Genomic DNA, 18,903 nt, shown 5'->3' with positions numbered 1-18,903 from the left:
AGAATCTGATAAACCGCTAATTCAGCAGCTGCATCTAACGTTGAGAAGGTTTCATTGCTCAGTATACTTAAAGACAAACACTTCATCTGATTATCTTTAAAGTGATGGCAAATTTTCCAGTTACCTCTTTATACTTTTCAGCAAATCTTCCAAATTTCTCTATCATTTCAGCCACAAAAATAACATCCATCTTATCAGAAAAATTTGCTGCTTCAACTGTATAAGCCAAGAGCTGTCTTGCTGTTGCCACTGCATTAGTAAGGTTGAGCGGCATCTATATAAAGAAGAAAYATAAGCATTTTAAAGAAGTGAAAATTAAGTACAAGATAAAGGAAACGCTTCAATAATTAGCACATCAGCACTTTCCCAAAGAAGGTAGCAATCCCCACAGGAATCATGAGAGCGCAAAGAGTGTTTTAACTAGCCATGGACCACTACCTTATTTGCTAGCAACAATAAAGTCCTACAAGTCAGGGAATCAGTATTTGTATTTGCAGCCAAAAACTGATTTTTGTCCTTTTGTCTGAGAAAAGAGAGAAACTGCGAAAGAGATGTTGCACCAAGAGGAGCAAAAAAGATGGAACTGTTAAGTGTTTATTTTCCTTTGCATGAGAGCCTAGGCATAACTATACAAAGCTCCTAAAATACGGTATTTTATAACAAGAGAAGCCAAGAGAAATTCACAACCACCACTGCTGTACCATTCACTTCTAGTTCTATAATTACTGAAAGCATACTTGAAACTGAACACACACAAAAACCAAAACTACAACAGATTCTCTGTAAGATAAAGTTCAAGATTTCATTCCTGTAAGAAGTACCATGCTGGAAAATTCTTTACCACTAAATAGCATGCAATATCAAAACACCTGAGCTAGCAGGGCACGACTATACAAATGTTATCAACTCATGATCCAATGGTGTTTGTCCATGACAATCTAAACTAGAGATGCCTTGTCTCTTTATTTTGTGGCATCTGAATACTCACTCTGCCCTACTGAATTTGTAGTGCTTAGCACACATCTGTAGATCTAAAAGCAATTAATGGAAGGATATTCTTCTCCTACTCCCAACACTCAAACACGCAATTGTAAATCACACACAAAATCATCATACGCGCTTTCTTTCCACCTAAAACCATACTTGTATGATACCCAAATAAGACCAGTGAAATATAAATTTATAATGTTACAGAGGTTTCCTTCCATTTTAAATGTAGGCTTCTACTTGACTTAAATAGCTTGTCAAAGTTTTAATGTCCAAAACAAGTACACTACCTTTGTGTTCAAAGACTCTAAAGACACTTGCATCATTATTACATTTTAGTCTCAAAGAGACAAAAAGCCTGTGCAAAATACTGTTAACAAGATTTCCAGACCTATTACACAAAAAGAAGAATCTGATGAGAAAAAAAACACCTTAAATACAAAGCATTCTGATCTTTTCCTTTTAAGAAAAACAAACAAAGAACCCCCCCCACAAAAAATCCAACAAACATGTATTTCAGTGTAGTATACTTGTGCTCCTGTATTTAAGTAGATAATAGAAACGGTTATCTACTTCACTCACGAGAATTACAATTCTGCTGCTGCTTTTCTGAAGATACCATTCTGACCCTCACATCTTAATTTCCTAACACAAAATTGGCAACATTCTTTCAAAATCTGAAAAATGTCGGCTACCCAAGAGCAGATATATAAAATATATGAAATAACTGGCTTTTGAGCAGTTGCAGCTCTTAAGTTGGGCCATAGCATGTAGTCAGGAGTAGGGCTGAGCTGGCACAGGCCTTGCTGGAAAATGTGAATTCCCAGGTGAGGAAAAAGCAAAGCAGCAGCAGCAGYTCCCCAAAAGCAAAGATGCAGCCTCGCTGTGCCCCACAGTGGGACAACGGCACCCTGGCACCATCGCCCGCCTGCCAGTCATTCATTACAGTGACTAGCCCTCCCGCTCCCCAGTTTCAACTCTCAAACATGTTTCCTGCGACTAAGCCATGAAACACACCACTAGGCCTAGGAAAGCAGTGCACAAATAGTTGCCAGCCCCCTCAATTACCATTCATTTATATTAGCAATACTTCCTAAAAGAGTTGCAACGGTCCTACACCCTATTTCTTAGTATACCATATACATTGCAAGAGGTGGATTCCTTAGTTTACTGGGTAAATAAAAACAAAGCATCACCAAAATCATGCAACAAGACAGAAAATAAGTAACAAATGACAATATTTTTCTGACTAGCTTTAAAAAGAACAGTGGYAAAGAAAAAGGTTTAACTTGGTGTGGCTGTACTGAATATCTAAGTTTAACCGTYGTCATAACGGGCAGTCCTTTCCCTCCCTCCCACACTTTCCATTTTACTTACACAAGTGCTCACTGATCCTCAGGGAACCGGGGCGGGAAGGCAAAGTATATGTTTAAGTTCGTAACAGAACACAGTGGGAGCAAGTCAGCAATTCTCCATCTATGCTATATGTGGTTCAARGCTTTTACTTCAGACTAGATTTAGTCCAAGCCACCAGACCACAAGTGTCCACCGTATGTGCGAATCAGAGCTGTTCAAAGGGAACTACTGGTTTAGATCCTGATGACCCTAAGTAGGGGCTGCACTGCATTTGACGCACAGTGACTTTTCTCCAAAGGAACCAGCTGACACACACTAAAACCACTCTGAACAGACGCAACACATGCTAATCCCACCCTGAGGTCAGATGAGCACCATGGCCTGTGGTAAATATGGATAGTGCTACCAACATCCTCAACTAAAATTAAAGGGGTTTAGCTGAACTACAAAAAAAACACCAAAAAAGTCCTCAGATCTCCAGAGTTCCAGCTGTTACGCTGATGCAAGTGATCTGACAACACATTAAAGTACATCAAGCTTAACCCGTAGGATCAAAGCTTTGTGGCGTATTTTACATTATAGTGCCTATGCATACAAGCTTTATGAACACTGTTTTGCAGTGATGTACCAAAAGCATACTTTAACTGGAGATAAGCCTTAAAAGAGTCTGTAATTGAAAAATGCTGTTTCATAGCTACACTAAATGAAAATCTAGAGTACTCCCTTATATCTCGGTGAGTACTATTAGATTAGAAAAATCCAGTTAATATTTGTTACTTTTGGCACTTAAATTGTCATCATTGAAATTATTGTAGGTTTACTGCAACACAGGCAGAGTTAGACCTCTCAGCATTATTATAATGAACACAGTTGCTCTCCATTACTGCTTCAGCCTGCCATCTTGTTTCCTTATAACACACGTAAGGGCAGAATCGGGCAGCCTGCTGCCAAAAAGCAGTTATGATAAGTACCATTCTCTTATGCTTTACATATTCTTTAAACATGCGTTTTTCAAGTCCTAACTCATACTGGCCAATACATTTGTGCGTCTAATTCTCATTGTATCACAAAACACATTTACCTCCATCTCAAACTCTTATCAGTATTTGTTATCATAAAACTTAAATCTGACACTACTCAAAAACAATTACAGAARCAATACAAATGTTATCTGGTACAAAACATCTTTGTTTTCAGTCAACAGAAAATCGCTACAGATTTCTGGGGTAATAGTATTCTTCAATATACCAACATGAACAAAATTCAAGTCACCGGCATTTCTTCTGTTTTGCAGAAATGTAGACAAGGAAAATAAATCTTGATACAGGGTCAGCACAAACACAGTAATAAATAATATTTTTCTCTTCACTTTCATTCTGGGGGCACCAAAAAGAGAGGTTAAACTAAAATTTAACATAAAGCTAGAAGTTCCACGGTGGTGCTCAGAGCCATGTATTCATCGTAACTGAGCTAGAATCCCAGTATTACCAACTATAAAGTGGAGAGACAGTTTCATGCTTTTATTTTCTTTAAAGAATTGGAGTTTATAGAAATGCATGAGTTACCTGATTAAACATATACAAAACTCGAGTCACATCATTTGCATACTGGCACTTAGAGTAGTCCTCTTCTGCCCAGTATCCTCCCCTGTCACATCTGCGCCAAGCTCTTCTTTCATCTTGTGAGTTGCCAGGATATATCCCACTGCCAGCAGAGTAACGTGTACACAGCAGGTATGCGGTGATGCCTGCCAGCGTTCTAGGCCACCTGGGGAGTCAAAAGCGGGGGGGGGGGAAGACATTTACATGACAAGTAAATAAAAGGATTAAGCATTACAACATGAAATAGAGAGACATTCAAAACAAAGTATCTCTAAATTATTTAAAGGGCCACCTTGGCTAGCCTTCAGAACTTTCAAGCTGTGTGTATTTGAATACTGTTAACAAAATGAGTTCTAATGCTGGCATGGTTTTTTCCATTCTTTCATGGGGTTGCAGATGAAGGAGAAAAAAGGCGTTCATATAAAGTGTACTGAAAATTTTTTTTACATAAAAGCAGCCAGCTCACTTCATGAACATTTCCAGATTAACGCTATATAAACAGTTGTTAAATATACTATTAGCAAGCCCTASAGTCTTTCTACTTGTCCTGTTCACATGCATTAATGCAACTTTCAAGTGACTGTATTCATAGATACTAAACTATAGATATGAAAAGATTATGTTCAAAGCAATTAAGAAACAGCAGTAGTTGTACAACCACTATGACAAATTTTGTATCAAACATCATATCAAATAGAAAATAATTTTAATGTGAAAATAAAATGTTCATAATGTTAAAAAAAGAAGTAGGAAAGAGTTCCTTCAGGATGAAATTTTCAGCTTTTAGTGATATAGCGCTAAGCATTTTAAAGAAAAYTTTTTAATATTCTCAACTTTCTCTTCTGTAATTATACTATACATTTTCTCTATATAAATATATAAACAGATAAAAATGAAATAAGGAAGAACAAATACAGAAAATTAAATTGCAATACACCTCAGTGCACTGATTATTCATGACATCAAAACTGATTCAAAAGAAACATAAGAATAAAAAGAAAACACCTGAATTTAGCTGCAGTTTTGAGGAGGAAGAGGACACTGACAAGGAATGCCAATTAGTCTGCCTCCGCGACAAGATATGAACCAACAATATTTTAATCATTCTGAACATCAATACCTAAATTTTAAAACAAAACACACATACATACAATACATCAAATCCAACAACCCAACATATAAGTTTTAACTAATGAGCAAAAGACAGCTTCATTTGARCACTGCAGGCTTTCTGTACCATAACCAGATGAGGGTAAACCAAGCCCTCTTTAAACAGCCTTGAGATTTGACATATACTTTTTCTTCAGCCTTAAGAATTTCGAATGGCTTTACTCAGAGCAATTGTCTCCAAAAATTGAAAGGGTCAAACAAAGGATCCTGACAGATTACACTGATTTAAGCTTTGTTTTTTTAATCTGGACAGCGTTTCAGTAAGTGGCCATTTATCCACTACTGCCACCCAAATTAAAAGAAGCTTAGAACATACTTAAATTTGGGAAGGAAAAGAAAAACAAAAACTGAACATTTCTGTGTTTGAAGGAAGATGGAATGAACATCCTGAAGGATGCTCCAGCTCAGGAAAGTGAAACTTAGGTAACATTAACATGAACAGAGAAACTGAATGAGTCTTGGTCAGCTTCAGTTTCCTTCCTTATTAAAGCACACCATCAGTTTAGTAACTTACTGATGATATTGGAATTTATCACAGTTCTCTCTCAAAGAAGAGAAAAATTCCAGGGGTGGTTTATGACCATGGCAAGAGGCTACAGTTTTCAATTACATTAAGTAAYGCAAGAGATTAACCTCCTAGGGTATACCAAAAGTCTTTTCTATCTCAAATTCCTATCTATTCTTAATCAGCTCCAGCAGACCACTTTCAGCATCTTCAGTAGTGGAAGAAAGAGACTTACTTCAGGCACTTGGGCAAAGACTATTTAGGTTTGGGCAAAACAACAAGCAACACACAAAAAGATAACTTCTGGCATTCTTAAACTCCATAGGTCATGGCATCACCACAGAGGAACTCAAAGTCAGTAAAGGAATCTAATGGAAAAAACTAGACTGTAATTACAACAGATCAAAACAGGAAAGGTAAAGCCCTAAATCTTGGTGCCTATTATCATAGCTTTGGCATTACAAATCAATTCTCCACATTCTCTCCATGGACAGAAGAAATGGAGACCCATTATTATGACCATCACCAAAATATCTGAATATCAGAAGAGAAGAAAGATGATGATTCGGGTCTTGTAGCAGAGCTTTACCCAGCCTAGCAAATATGCATACACTTCTATTCGGAGCCTCAGGAGCAGTGGCTTGTCTTTGCTGAGAAATCAACAAAATGTCACCATTCATCCTTTATCAGGAAGGAAAGCCTATACCAGAATTGGTGGTGATGGAGAGAAGGTTAAAAGAAAAACAAAAACAAACAAAAACAAAAGAACCAGCACAGTTTTAAAATGCCAGCCATTACATACAGGTATTCTGGAGAATGTAGAACAATTCAAAGAATAGGTGTGTGTTCTGTAATGCAAATTATTTACCATCTTTTCTCTTGTAGAGGAGAGGAGCCAACAGAAAGGAAAAAAAGTTCCTTAGAAAAAATCCCAGTGACCTTTGTGAGTTGCTGCAGTCACAGTAATGAGCTTAATGAGACATTATGTCCAGTTTAGAAAGTTAACAAGTACCCTCTTGGATCAGGATCACGTCTGGCCAACTCCCATCACGGACAAAACAACTTACATGGATCTGCTCTGAAGGAGAGAGGACACGGTACAAACCAACCCAGAATATAAGCATACAAACCAATCAGAGCATGCAAACTTATCTAAGTCTCTGAAATTCCTATATGGATAATCACACCATGTTCTGATCAACACAGACTTTGGGAAAACAGCTACAAAGATGAGCTACTTCTAATCTCCTACTTCATATGGATACAAAAAACCATCAGAGAACGAAGCAAGAAAGAAAACGGGCAGACAAGAACAACAAATAAATCAGATGGCACAGCTACTGGAAGATGTGCAGGCCCACAAATACATAATACATCCAAAACTCAGCTTCCAGAATGTGGGAAGAGTCAGATTTCTAGAAACAGAGATATTAAATTTTAAAAAGCTCCATTTCCTTAACCAAAACAATTTTCTAAACACTGATTTTTTTTTGGTAAGTTTTTACCTCATCAACTATGCCATTTAGCAAGGATGTCTGCTTTTAAAGATAATTTTCTGAAAAATGTATTTCTCCAAGGCATTTTAAGTTACAGTGTGGCCAGGTCAGTTTTAACTGAATGTGCTATATTACAGATTAAATTAGCCCAAGATCATGTGGCACTCAAAGTCTGTGGTTCTCCCAGATGTTATATGGCATAAACTGCAAGACCAGACAAGTAGTATCACTGAAAAATGGCACATGTAATTCCTTTCCTCACTTCTCACTCCCAGTTCTAAAACATTAGAAAAAGAGAAACTGAAGTCAAGAACTAGGACTTAAATAGAAAACATTTTTTTCCTGCAACAGAGCTTTCATTACAGTTCTAAACAAATATAATTCCTAAGGTATATACGTGTTTTAGGACATCTGTAGACAACAAGTAGAAAAAAGGTGTGAGAGTTTCAGTGTAATACTAGGTCAATAGACATTATTAGGTGATCACAACATTGTCTCTCTCCTTGCTCTTCTCTCCACTTCCCCTATTTTTTTGATCCACCTCTTTCCCTTTTTTCACTGTCCCTTTATTTCTCCTGCATTTACTTCATTCCTCTTCCTAAACAGCATTTTATCATCTTTTACCATGAACTTCTTAAAGAGATACTAACGACTTCAGACAGTCATATAACCAGTGCCTTGTGCTTCCTTACAAAATTAAATATCTACAGAAACATTTTGCAAATAAAACCAATATATTATTAGTCTAAAGATTTAGAAAACTTTCCACTAAACCTGACGAGATGATTCCCAGGCCTCCTGTCATAATTTCACATACATGGAAACAACATAAGTGAGCACAACCACTAAAAGAAGCACTTCTACACCTTCCCCATGTCCCTTATCCTCTTTCCTGTCCCATTCACAATACTCGTTGTGCTGATGCAAGTTTCTCTGCAGCTCAGTAGTGAAGCAGCCAGAGAGCTGATCCCACTCTTCCCTAATTCTGTTTTTGCTGACTGAGTGTTAATGCAGACCCTTCTCTGGCACGAACTGTTTCTTCCCAACACCTGTACGGGATGAGGCACTCGGCACTTCCCCAGAGCCCAAGAGGGCATTCTCGCAGAGAGGGCATTCCCGCAGCACCATCTGCAAGGTGAACTGAATCGCAACTCTCGTCACAGAAACAAAGGCTCTGTAAGGTCAGCTGCACTCGTCATTGCTCGTAAGCCTAAACTCCGATGTCTTTCACTGTTTACCCAGTTGCTAACAGAAGTGCAAATTCAGAATGTATTAACACTCTTACTTTACCACTGTTTATAATTAGATCCTTAAAATTTATCATATATACATGAGAGGAGACAGCTGTGGGGAAAAAGATGGTTCATTTACATTTAAGTAGTGTAATTTCATTTGAGGGGAAAAAAGCCAGACCATGAGCTTATAAAAGAATCCTTCATGCATATTAACTATTTTGAAAGCATTTATTTAAACCAACGTTAACTTTTAGCAACAATAAATGAATTTTTATATCATAATTTCATTAACTTACAAGTAGTACAATATTTTTTATTATTACAACTTAGTAATTCTCCTCTAAATTCAACATGACAATTACAGTCTTAAGATTAATTAAGCCCTGTGGGTAAGAGTTTTCAAAAGAATAATTCTTATATTCAAGATAGAGTTCTATCAACTATCAGGACAAAATTATTCCGACTACAACAGTTGAAGGATTTACAGGTTAGGACATACTTTAACATGCAAATTGTATTTTATATTTAATCATGGATTGCAACTTATTCAAGGATATTATTTGAATAAGACTTTAAAGAATATCCAAATAAAAAAATATTTCCATGATCAAGACAGTTTTGACCTACTCTTTTTAAACTCATACCAAACTACCATTAATGACACAGACTTCCTCCTTTGCTACACTGAAGTATCATCTCTGATAGGATAAAACCTAGATGTCAGTTTTGAAACAGCTTCTAAGCTGAAATGACTAGCCAGTTCCAATAGAAAAAACTATAAAACCAAATTCACCTAGGATCATTTACAGCCATCTGCTCAGAACCATTTTCTCACTAGTCAAAGCCTGAATTCCATATGGTCTCAAAAGGTGAAAAATTACTCTTTAAGTATTACTCTACCTAATCTACAAATGGGAGTCTGTTATAGTAAGCCCAAGACACAGTGAACCTTCTGATAAACTGAACATTTCCTGAAATCTTATTTCTTTCCGCTGAATTCCAGAGGGGGAAAAACCTATTACACTGAACAATCACTGAACAGCATAGGTTAATTTAATGGAAAACACTTTCAAATAAGCTTTTACCATCTGTTTTCACCTCTAATGGCAAATCAAAGAAGAACAATTCACACTTGTATCATAAAAAAATATATAAGTGATTTAAATAGATGTATATGCTCTTTGGTGAATACTGCATGCATCTGTTTGACTTTCTTCACCTTTTCTCTTAAGCAGGAAGCTCTCATTTCCTGATGTAATGCTCATTCCTGAAGTGGCAACCACCACAGTGTAAGGGGAGGATATGCTTCTTATATAAATAATTCATTACAGTGTGAAAGTGAAGCTCTTCAGGAATTCCAGACTGCCTCTGTGGAGCAAATGATCTTACCACCTCTTCCCTTATTACTCCCCAGACACCAGCTACCCATTTTCTCAAATTGTCCAACTGATGAACATAAAGACGACGAACTTGGAACAAATGTTCTCAGCCAGGACTTTACCTGAATTTTTGCTAAAACCTGGAGAAGGCCTTCTGCACTTGAAAGCTTGTCTTCTCTCCCCCCACAAACTATGTCCCAGCAACATTATTTAACTTGTTTTTCATTTCTTAAAATAAAAGATTAATGGTCTTAGATTATCTGTACAGAAAGAAAAAAAACTTTAAAGAACCCTAACGTACACAGGGAAAGGAAGAAGTTTGTAAAAGTAAACAAAAGAGCAAACAAAAGGCCAACATACCCAAGCAGCAGAAGAAAATGGAGCATATAACTGGACAAAAGCAGTTATTACATTGAAAAAAAACCCTCCAACTGTATTAAGGACATATGCTAACAACATACACTAATTCTCAGCAGGTACTACTGCAGGGAGGTACAACACAGAGTAGTTATAAAGGGAATTACCTTACTTATAGAGAATCTATACAGAAGCTATCTGTTACAGCTGGCACCTCCAGGAGTAACGTGTTGTTAGAGTGACCAGCAGCAGAAAGATCAGAAAAGGGAAAACAGGTGAAGAGATAAGAATAAAAGACAAAATACTCTGCAACATCCAACACTACAGAATATCAGAGCTGCCACTACAGTCTCAACCATCATAAAAAGGAAACAGTATTCATATTATTTACTGTAATATTAAGAGGAAAAAAATAGATATATTTTATGAGCCATAGTGATTTGACTGTATGGGAGCAGGAGAGCTTTAAAAACAGAATGTAAACCTGGTGGACAAGCCCAAATCAGTATGCATTCTAAAGCTAATTTACAAATAGTCTAAAAAGTATTGTTCTATTCCATTAATCTCATTTATACATTTCAAAAATATTATAACTTACTTTCCATCTCTTCCAAAGGTGCTGGTTAAAAAGCTCAAAGTTTAGGATTTCACAGTATAGTGTGCACTTCTTTCAATACACACTAGTTTAGCACAACTAAAAATCTGTTACATACCATTTACAAAAGAACATCTAAATAGATGCCTTTTAAGCACAATAATTTAGGGAAGGCAGGGAGAGTGTTAGGTAGACTTTTTTTCCTCCTTTGAAACAAAATTGATGTTACCAACCTGAAATCTCCTTTATTGTTCACAACCCTCTCTGGAGGGCAGTACTGCGCAGAACTTTCTAAAACCACAATGTCTACTGTCCTTGTATTATTTCCACGTCTGGTTTGCACGTGGCAACCCCAGTTTCCAGTGGAGCCAGCCTGAATGTTCGAAATTGTCAGCGCACTGGGTAAATTAAAAAAAAGTAAAAATAAAAATCACCAGTCTTGCAACAAAATAAACATAAGCTTTTACCAGGAGATGAATACAGCACAAAAAGACAACGGAAGAAGCAAACAATTATATACAATTGTAAATGACTTATAAAACTCAGAACTATTTATGAATCAATGAACTAAAGGTAACAGAGAAATATTTAGTATTCTTCTAACTCTCAATTATGTGAAGGAATGAAAGAAAAACAATAGCCAAGGGAACAAAGTTTCTTGACTTCAGAAAGAAGAGAAGTCCAAATTCCCCAAGTGTTATCACCACTCTTCAACACAAAATTCTAAATAGTTGTTGTGGAAACGACAAACTAAAATAACTTTGAAAATGCAAAACTTGTGATAAAGTCAGATGCCCTAATTTTCTTAATACATTTAAAGAATATAGGATCACTCTGGAGATGCTGAATGAGTCAAAAAATTGCTGCAGGTGGAGGCACTGCTACTTATCTCTGTTGGAGAATTTCAGTGCTATCAATCATGGCATACTCAAAGAGAAGAGGAAAGAATACGTGAATAGTTCACTTAAAAGCCTTGTTCTCATTATTTTAACGTTCTAAGAGAACAAATGTATCCCACCATAAACTATCATTTTCTTTTATGCAAACAGTGTTTGGTAATTCCTTACACAGGAATTGTCCAATCAGACAGTAGTAGTTCCTCCTCTAATAGTTAACAATAGTGACCAAAACAAGATATTTTAAGAGATGATGTGTGAAATCACAGACTACTTCCCCACTAGGGAAGTTTCTGTCTACATAGGACTGCACATACGTTCGCTCAGTGAGGATAAGAGGCACTTACTTGCAATTGAAACAGTTACTAAATCAGATACAGCAAGAAATGGGGGATGGGAAATACAGGTTCTCTTTTAAGGATTCACCTTGCAATCAGTGAGCAGTTATGAATCATATTTTTTTCAACAAAAATACCCTGGGACTCATCAGTTTCAACTATTTTTCCATCCTGATACCACAGMACTTGCATGTCTTGATCAATATATGAAGCCATACATTGGAAGGGTAGACTATCTCCTTCAAAGACAACCTGACGGTGAGATGGTGTCATATAGAAAGATGGTAATTCAAGAGGAGGTTCTAGAATTCATGAAATAAAAACACAATTAACAGCTAGAAACCATTATAAGCACATTTATCAAAAGAGGAGAAAACAGCACTAGCTGGATATCAGTTGTTGATATAAGCTTTTGTCAGCTAAAGCTCACAAGATTTACATAAAACTACATATGATGCATCAGATCTTGAAAATTCAAATTCTTGGCAAATCCTTTTTCAAGCTGTTTTCCTTTAATGCAATAAATTTCAAAAGTGAAAATTAAACTGCAGTGAAAAATAACCGTTTATGGGTTTATTTCTTCACAGTATCTCAGTATTACTACTTAAAAATCACAAAGATGTATGTTTTATTATTTTGCCAGACAGAATAGCTCTAACAAAGTAGTTAAGCAAGCTGATCAAGGTTTCATCAAAATAAGATACCATTGTCAGAAACCTCTAATACGTAGGGGTTTGAAGAACAATCTTTATCAAATCTTGCCATGGCAGCTTATGAGGTTGCTATCCCTCTCCTCATCTGTTTACTCCTCTCTCTTTGCAGCATATTCTTTTCTACTGGTAGAGCACAACTAGCTCTTATGCCTCAGATGTTTAAAAAGTTTAGCTAAAACACTGCCAGAATGACTGATTTTCTCACGAGTTTTCTACTCCTGCATGCAGCTCTGAATCAGATAACTGACCAGGACAGAGGAAGCCATTACACTCACTCTCCCTATCCCTTTTATTTCCATTGGAGACCAGTCAACAACAGAATCACCAAATAAAAAAATAACTTAACAAACACAGATCTTTTAACTTCAGAAACATGGGCTTGGAATAAATTGCATGTCTGAAGTGAGACAGCTAAACTCTGGAAACAAGGAAAAAAGCCATCAGTTTCCTATTCCTAAGTTTAGGTAAAAACCCCTTAAAACAAGGTTTAGCAAGCAACAGAGTTTATCCCTAAAGAGTGCCACTCATGCTTAATTTCTACAGACTAACATTTAAAATCACCAATTTTATTTCCAAAAAACAAACAACTGGCTCAGGACTAAAGGTCAGCCTTGGAAAAAGAATCATGATCACTTTCATTTAAATGCTAAATTTCAGAGCAACAAACAAACAAACCGTGTACCAATAGTAACGGAATAGAGAATGTATTAGAAAATAAGTATTGCTTGTCAGGAATGCTTACCACAGGTCAGAAGCTCCTGCTTAACACCAGTTACTGTTTGTGACTGAAGTGACTTGGGATAGGCACATTTAGTTTCACGTACAGTTATATTTCTTTCTTTTAACCACTGATGCATCCACAATATATTACAATCACAAAGAAGGTAATCAGTCTGAAATTCTCTGCAACACAAAAGGGGTATTCACAATGATAAAATACAACTCAGAGTTCTGAAAACCTTTTAAAGAGCTTTAGAGTGCCTATCACGGTCACATATAGTTCATCAACAAGTGGTCAGACTTAATACACAAGCATGACCTACAAATGCATTAAAAGAGCACACTCTGCATGTTACCATCTCAAGAACAGGTTTACACATCCCAAGAAAAGGAATTCCAATTGTAAATATGAAGTGTCTAATATCTGTATATGAAATATATATCTTTTTTTAATGAAGAGAGTTTATGCTGCTTAAGTGAGCAATAACAAGCAATGGCTTGAACAGAGAAAACACACCTCACTGACAAAAAGTTATTTTAGCACTCAAATGCTTTAACAGTAAAATCTATAGAAATATAAAAATATCTTATCACCTATTTCCCTTATGAGAGCCACTACTCATACACTCCCCACGATAGTTTTATTCTGCACTATATGAAAATGATATAGGATTTTAATTGATTCATAAAATCGATGTAATTTAACACTTTCTACTAAAATGATATACCAAATCCCCCATAAAAATGCCTGTCGCAGTCAGCAAAATTAAAAGATGACATTAATATTTTATCTGTTTAGATGCAGTTAAAAATGCATCAAAGGTCCTTGTGCCTACATTGTTTTTACCTCTATTAATAACATATCATTTACTATTAATTTATTTTTCTTTTTACAAATGTCTAGAGGATAGTGTCACATCACAGGCAGAACACTTCAAAGACAATTAACATTCTTTAATCTGAATCTTTAATATGATTTTTTAATCTGAAACTCTGTTTGGTCTTTGTTCACAGGATCCTAAAAACACACACATTTTAAAATAGAAGCACTTATATCCAGGTTCTCTTTAGACCTGTGGTGTTCTAGACAGCACTATTTTTGTACACAATTAATATACGAGGAATAACAAATTATGAACAATTATCAGGAGCCGGGGGAAAGCTTTTGCCTTTATAAACAAGAAATTAACTCAATGCCAAAGCCTGAAGAAGTCAGAGCTTTTAGAAAGTCCCAGTATGGTGAGCCAGCCATCACGATGGCCATGAAAAATGTAAACTAATAATCAGCACTAATAATTTTTCATTTATTTCCTTCCTTACACAGCATTACAGTTCATATGAAATTAAAAGAGCAAGAAAAAAAAAAGTGAGGTTGATATGTACCCACTGTTATGTGTAACTAAACTCTATTGTTCTTCAAGAACTAAGTTTTCCTTAGAAGTATTTGTTCCCTTTATTAAAAAAAGTAAGGTTTAAGATGGTATTTATTTTAAATAAAGTAATAAGCAGTACCTACAGAGTAGAATTTTCAGAAGTCTGGATGCTGGTATAGCTCTGCTCTCTCAGAGTCATGTGACAAATAGCACGTTTGGAAGAAAGTTATTTAAATGCTCATGCAAACATCTGTATCTACACTTCCCACACACCTACTCAAATAAACAACTATTGTTACGTTAAAAATACAAAACAAAACTGTAATATTATCAAGTGAGAGTATTCACATTAATGTAGGAATCTATTGTTCACAATCTGCAATACTATGGGTATTTTGATTTGGACATTTTTAGCTTCAAAACAGTGTTTTAGGAAACATGTTTTGTGATTATAATTTATAAAATGTCTTTTGTGAAGAACACAAATGATCATGCAAATTAAGATGAGAAGGAACCACTACTTACAGAGACTTTAGCGAACCAAGATGATCAAATGTTCCCTGTGTGAGTGTAGAAAACAGATTTCCAGAAAGATTTCTAAAAGATAAAAGTATAATCATTTGAACTCTTGTTCAAGCAACTGACATTTGGAATTTATTTAAATAAGTTCCCTTTTCAAAATAGCATTATTTTAAAACATACAAGATACAATTAGAAGGACACAGTGTCTTAATTTATAAGGCTTCAAAGACCATATCAGGTTTGATAGCCTAGCAAAAATCCCCCAAACAAAGAGTTCTCCAATATTTCCCTTTTAGCTGAAAAATTTTAAGATTGGAAATAAGGATTCAAAGCAAATATTTATTTTTATTTAAAGCAACAGCTAGCACATGTTTGGTATAAGCTTCAGGAAATATAAAATTAGCTTCACTGTAGACAGATAACTGAGGTGTTAYTATTAACACACTGTAAGAAAATGTTTAGATATTGCAGAATACTTAACGAAAACATTTTATATCTCATGTTCTCTAAAAAGGGAAAGCACCACACAAGCATCGTAACTAGGGCAAAGAAACTTTCCATAATCTTAGAGGTTACTTTGTTTATGTAAATGAAAAACTACAGTACATGCAACAAAGCCAGCAAAGGACAGTCATACTGATGCTGCAGTAGAAGATATAAATATTTACAGCCTGTATAATCCTGAAATATTTTTCTAGGAAAGTATTTTGTACAATCTGTCACTTTTTCTTTTCCACTATACATTCTGAGAACCTGCAGAAGGAAGGTTGCAAAGCAGACAGCCCACTGAATAGGGGTTTGGTTGCAATCTCCCCCTCCCTTTTTTTTTTTTTTAAATAAGCTTGCTACTGAGTAACAAACCACAACCTGGGGCTTGCTCCACGTCTTTTAAGCACATACCTAAAACTAAGTAAATATATTCCCACTGAAACAAAGAAGGTTAACTTGCATGAAAAGTGAAATTATGGCACAACAAAATTATACTTACAATCTAATAAGATTTACAAGTCCTCTAAATATATCTGCATTCAGGCAGCCTATTCTGTTATTAGTTAAGTCTCTAAAAAAAGGAAAAAGCAAAATTAGAATAAATTGTTTCATTTCAAAATGACAGAGTCTACAGACTGAAGTGCTTCACAACTAATATTCATGAGTAATGGATTGCATCATATCTACATTTAGTCTTTTTTAGCAACATCAAAAGGTGCTGTTGTGTGGGTATGCACCCATGCACACAGACAGCAGTCCCTGTTTCGTTTCTAAAGTAGTAATGGTTTGCCTGTATTAAATGAGCCTAGCCTTTGCTTACATCACTAAGCAGCAAGCTGCCTTTTATTTTTATTTTTTTTTAATAATATATTCACATAAACTACATTGCTCAATTTTTTTCACTGGCCAAAGAATATCTACACCACCAGTGCATTTATTTTATATAAATATGACCTCTTCTATTGTATACCATAATGACCTTCTATTATATACGATAATTATTATATACCACAATATAGGTCTTAAGTCAAATTGCCAAACAGCTTTAAAGGTATAAAAATTAAGCTTCCAAGTAACAAAGATCCAGAATTGGTCCTTCAGCTTGATTTCTGAGGTTTTGAAAAGTTTAGTTACCAACAAAATTTCCTTTTAAGTGAGCCAGATCATCCGACCAGTCACAAAGAAACATAAAGACTCTGAATATTTAAGAAGGAAAGCTGCATGCTGACTGAAGGCCTGAAAAAAAATTCACCAAGACTTCTGCAACTTAAAAGCTGCCCCTGATATTTTGAAAATCRGAGGGGAGAAAAATAAATAAATAAGAAAAAACAAAAGGATGTCTGTCATGCTCAGGGCTTGTTTTTCAAGTTTCATCAGGGACAGAATTTTCAGTCAAGGTATAGATCCCTCCAAAACGCTCTAACAGAAATGTTGGCACAAACTTTAATAAAGCAGTTGTAACAGCACTGTTATCTAGGGACTCTGTGTTCTCCTACAATATTTTGGAAAAATCACATTTAACAAAGCACCATGGAATGGCATCAGAGCTCCGAATCATCATTCGGCCAGGAACGTCTCGAGCGGCCGCACCACAGACAGAGGAGAAGAACACAGAAAGCAAGGAACAAACCACAGAGGGGCCAGGCCGGGCCGGGCTTAACACGTTTACCGGGACCGATCAGGAGATCGCCAAGCCACAAGCGGTAGATGTTCTTTCGTCATAAGACGGAAAGCAGGAATATGAACTTTTACGTCGACAGTTTGGCAATGACTCCTTTGTTATATTTATCCAATTTTTTAAGAGATAACAGTTTCATTGTCTTTAAATTTCCAGAACCATGAGACACATCCACACACCTTTTTTTTTGTGTGTGTGTTTTTTTTTTTTTTTTTTTNTGACTAGCTAGGCATACTACTTACAGTCTTTTTAGAGATGAAAGCCCCATAAAAGCTCCTGGATTTATAGTGCTAATGAGGTTGTTCTTAAGGTCCCTGTGGAGAAAAATTAAGACACTGTATTTATCACAAACTGACCTTTTACGTACAAACATATACATGCATACAAAGATATACCTAACCTGTTCCAACTTGTCTGAAAATAACACACACAATACCCACGRCACATTTCTACTTTTTTTTAAACACAGACTTCCAAATTTTGAAATATATTGGTTACATTTTGTTCTTAACTAGGAAGAGGAATATAAACATGTGTGTTCCTTTAAATATTCTATCAATTCGCAGCAAACGGAAGGGTATATAGTCAAAGATATTTTACCATACTGTCAGAAGAGATTATAGCTACTCAGAGTATATTTGCTCATTAAACAGTACAACGCTGCTTAGTACAGAGTCTAATTTTGTTACTTTAGTGTTGCCCAATATCTAACGAGCAGCAAATCACAATCCTAAAAATGCAGCAAAAAGATACAACACTGAAAGCTTCCAAGAAAAGATAACCAACATTGCTGAAGGATAACCAATGTTAACCAATGTTACTGGCACAGAATCAAAGCCTTGGCTGAGAATCCCAAATAAAGCTGGTGGGGAAGGAAAAAAAAAAAAAAAAAAAGCCACTCAGATCACAGATTTAAAATCTGAAGTTTCCAGAACAGGAGATTGCAAAGAGCGATTTAAAGTGACTATGTCATTAAACTGTTTCATTAATTGTACAAGTGATACAGGCGTTTTAGTTCGAGATATTTTACAGACATTCTGTAGTTTTAAATATCACAGAAAACGTCTGCCAGCATCTACAGTTTTGAACAACCTTTATCACTGCATGAATGCCAAAAATATTTCTGCATCCTTATTCATCCAAAACTTGTACTATACTGTCATCTGAAACCTCTCTTGCCTTTATTATCACAAGGAAATGTCCTGATTTTTTCATAATATACAAATATTTTGCATTTGAAAACAAAATTCCTAATTCCAATCAAAATCAAAGTTTTAGCAAGTGGTGACAGAAAAAGCATCTCCTAAATCTACCACAACATTAATAATTCTACCAAAAAAAMCACAGTGCAAAAGGATTAATCAATCTACCAACACAGAAATATACATAATGAAAAAATAAATTCACCAAGATTAAACAATAGCATCCTCATCCTGCAGCCAGATAAATAAGCAATACTTTGTAGCTTTGGTGCAACAGGCAATGCCATGGTA

The 18,903-nt window shown here is 35.7% G+C and overlaps 1 protein-coding gene across 3 annotated transcripts in view; it reads right to left on the bottom strand.

Moving 5' to 3' along the window:
- The window catches only part of ADGRA3 (adhesion G protein-coupled receptor A3), a 49,241-nt gene that overhangs the window by 17,926 nt on the left and 12,412 nt on the right, over positions 1 to 18,903 (bottom strand). For 2 of the 3 annotated variants that reach the window (XM_026079890.1, XM_026079891.1), the window contains exons 3-10: positions 17,653 to 17,724; positions 16,232 to 16,303; positions 15,247 to 15,318; positions 13,371 to 13,531; positions 12,004 to 12,217; positions 10,915 to 11,079; positions 3,909 to 4,110; positions 125 to 274 (exon numbers count right to left, since the gene is read on the bottom strand). In XM_026079890.1, coding sequence (XP_025935675.1) covers positions 125 to 274; positions 3,909 to 4,110; positions 10,915 to 11,079; positions 12,004 to 12,217; positions 13,371 to 13,531; positions 15,247 to 15,318; positions 16,232 to 16,303; positions 17,653 to 17,724 — 1,108 coding nt within the window. The remainder of the gene's footprint in view (positions 1 to 124; positions 275 to 3,908; positions 4,111 to 10,914; positions 11,080 to 12,003; positions 12,218 to 13,370; positions 13,532 to 15,246; positions 15,319 to 16,231; positions 16,304 to 17,652; positions 17,725 to 18,903) is intronic. The other variant, XM_026079892.1, reaches the window with a different exon arrangement.

This window comes from Apteryx rowi, unplaced genomic scaffold (genome assembly GCF_003343035.1).
Source record: "Apteryx rowi isolate R43461 unplaced genomic scaffold, aptRow1 scaffold_502, whole genome shotgun sequence".
Classification (NCBI taxonomy): domain Eukaryota; kingdom Metazoa; phylum Chordata; class Aves; order Apterygiformes; family Apterygidae; genus Apteryx; species Apteryx rowi.
The sequence above is the reverse complement of the archived record's forward strand: the minus strand, read 5'-3'. Positions and strand labels throughout refer to the sequence as shown.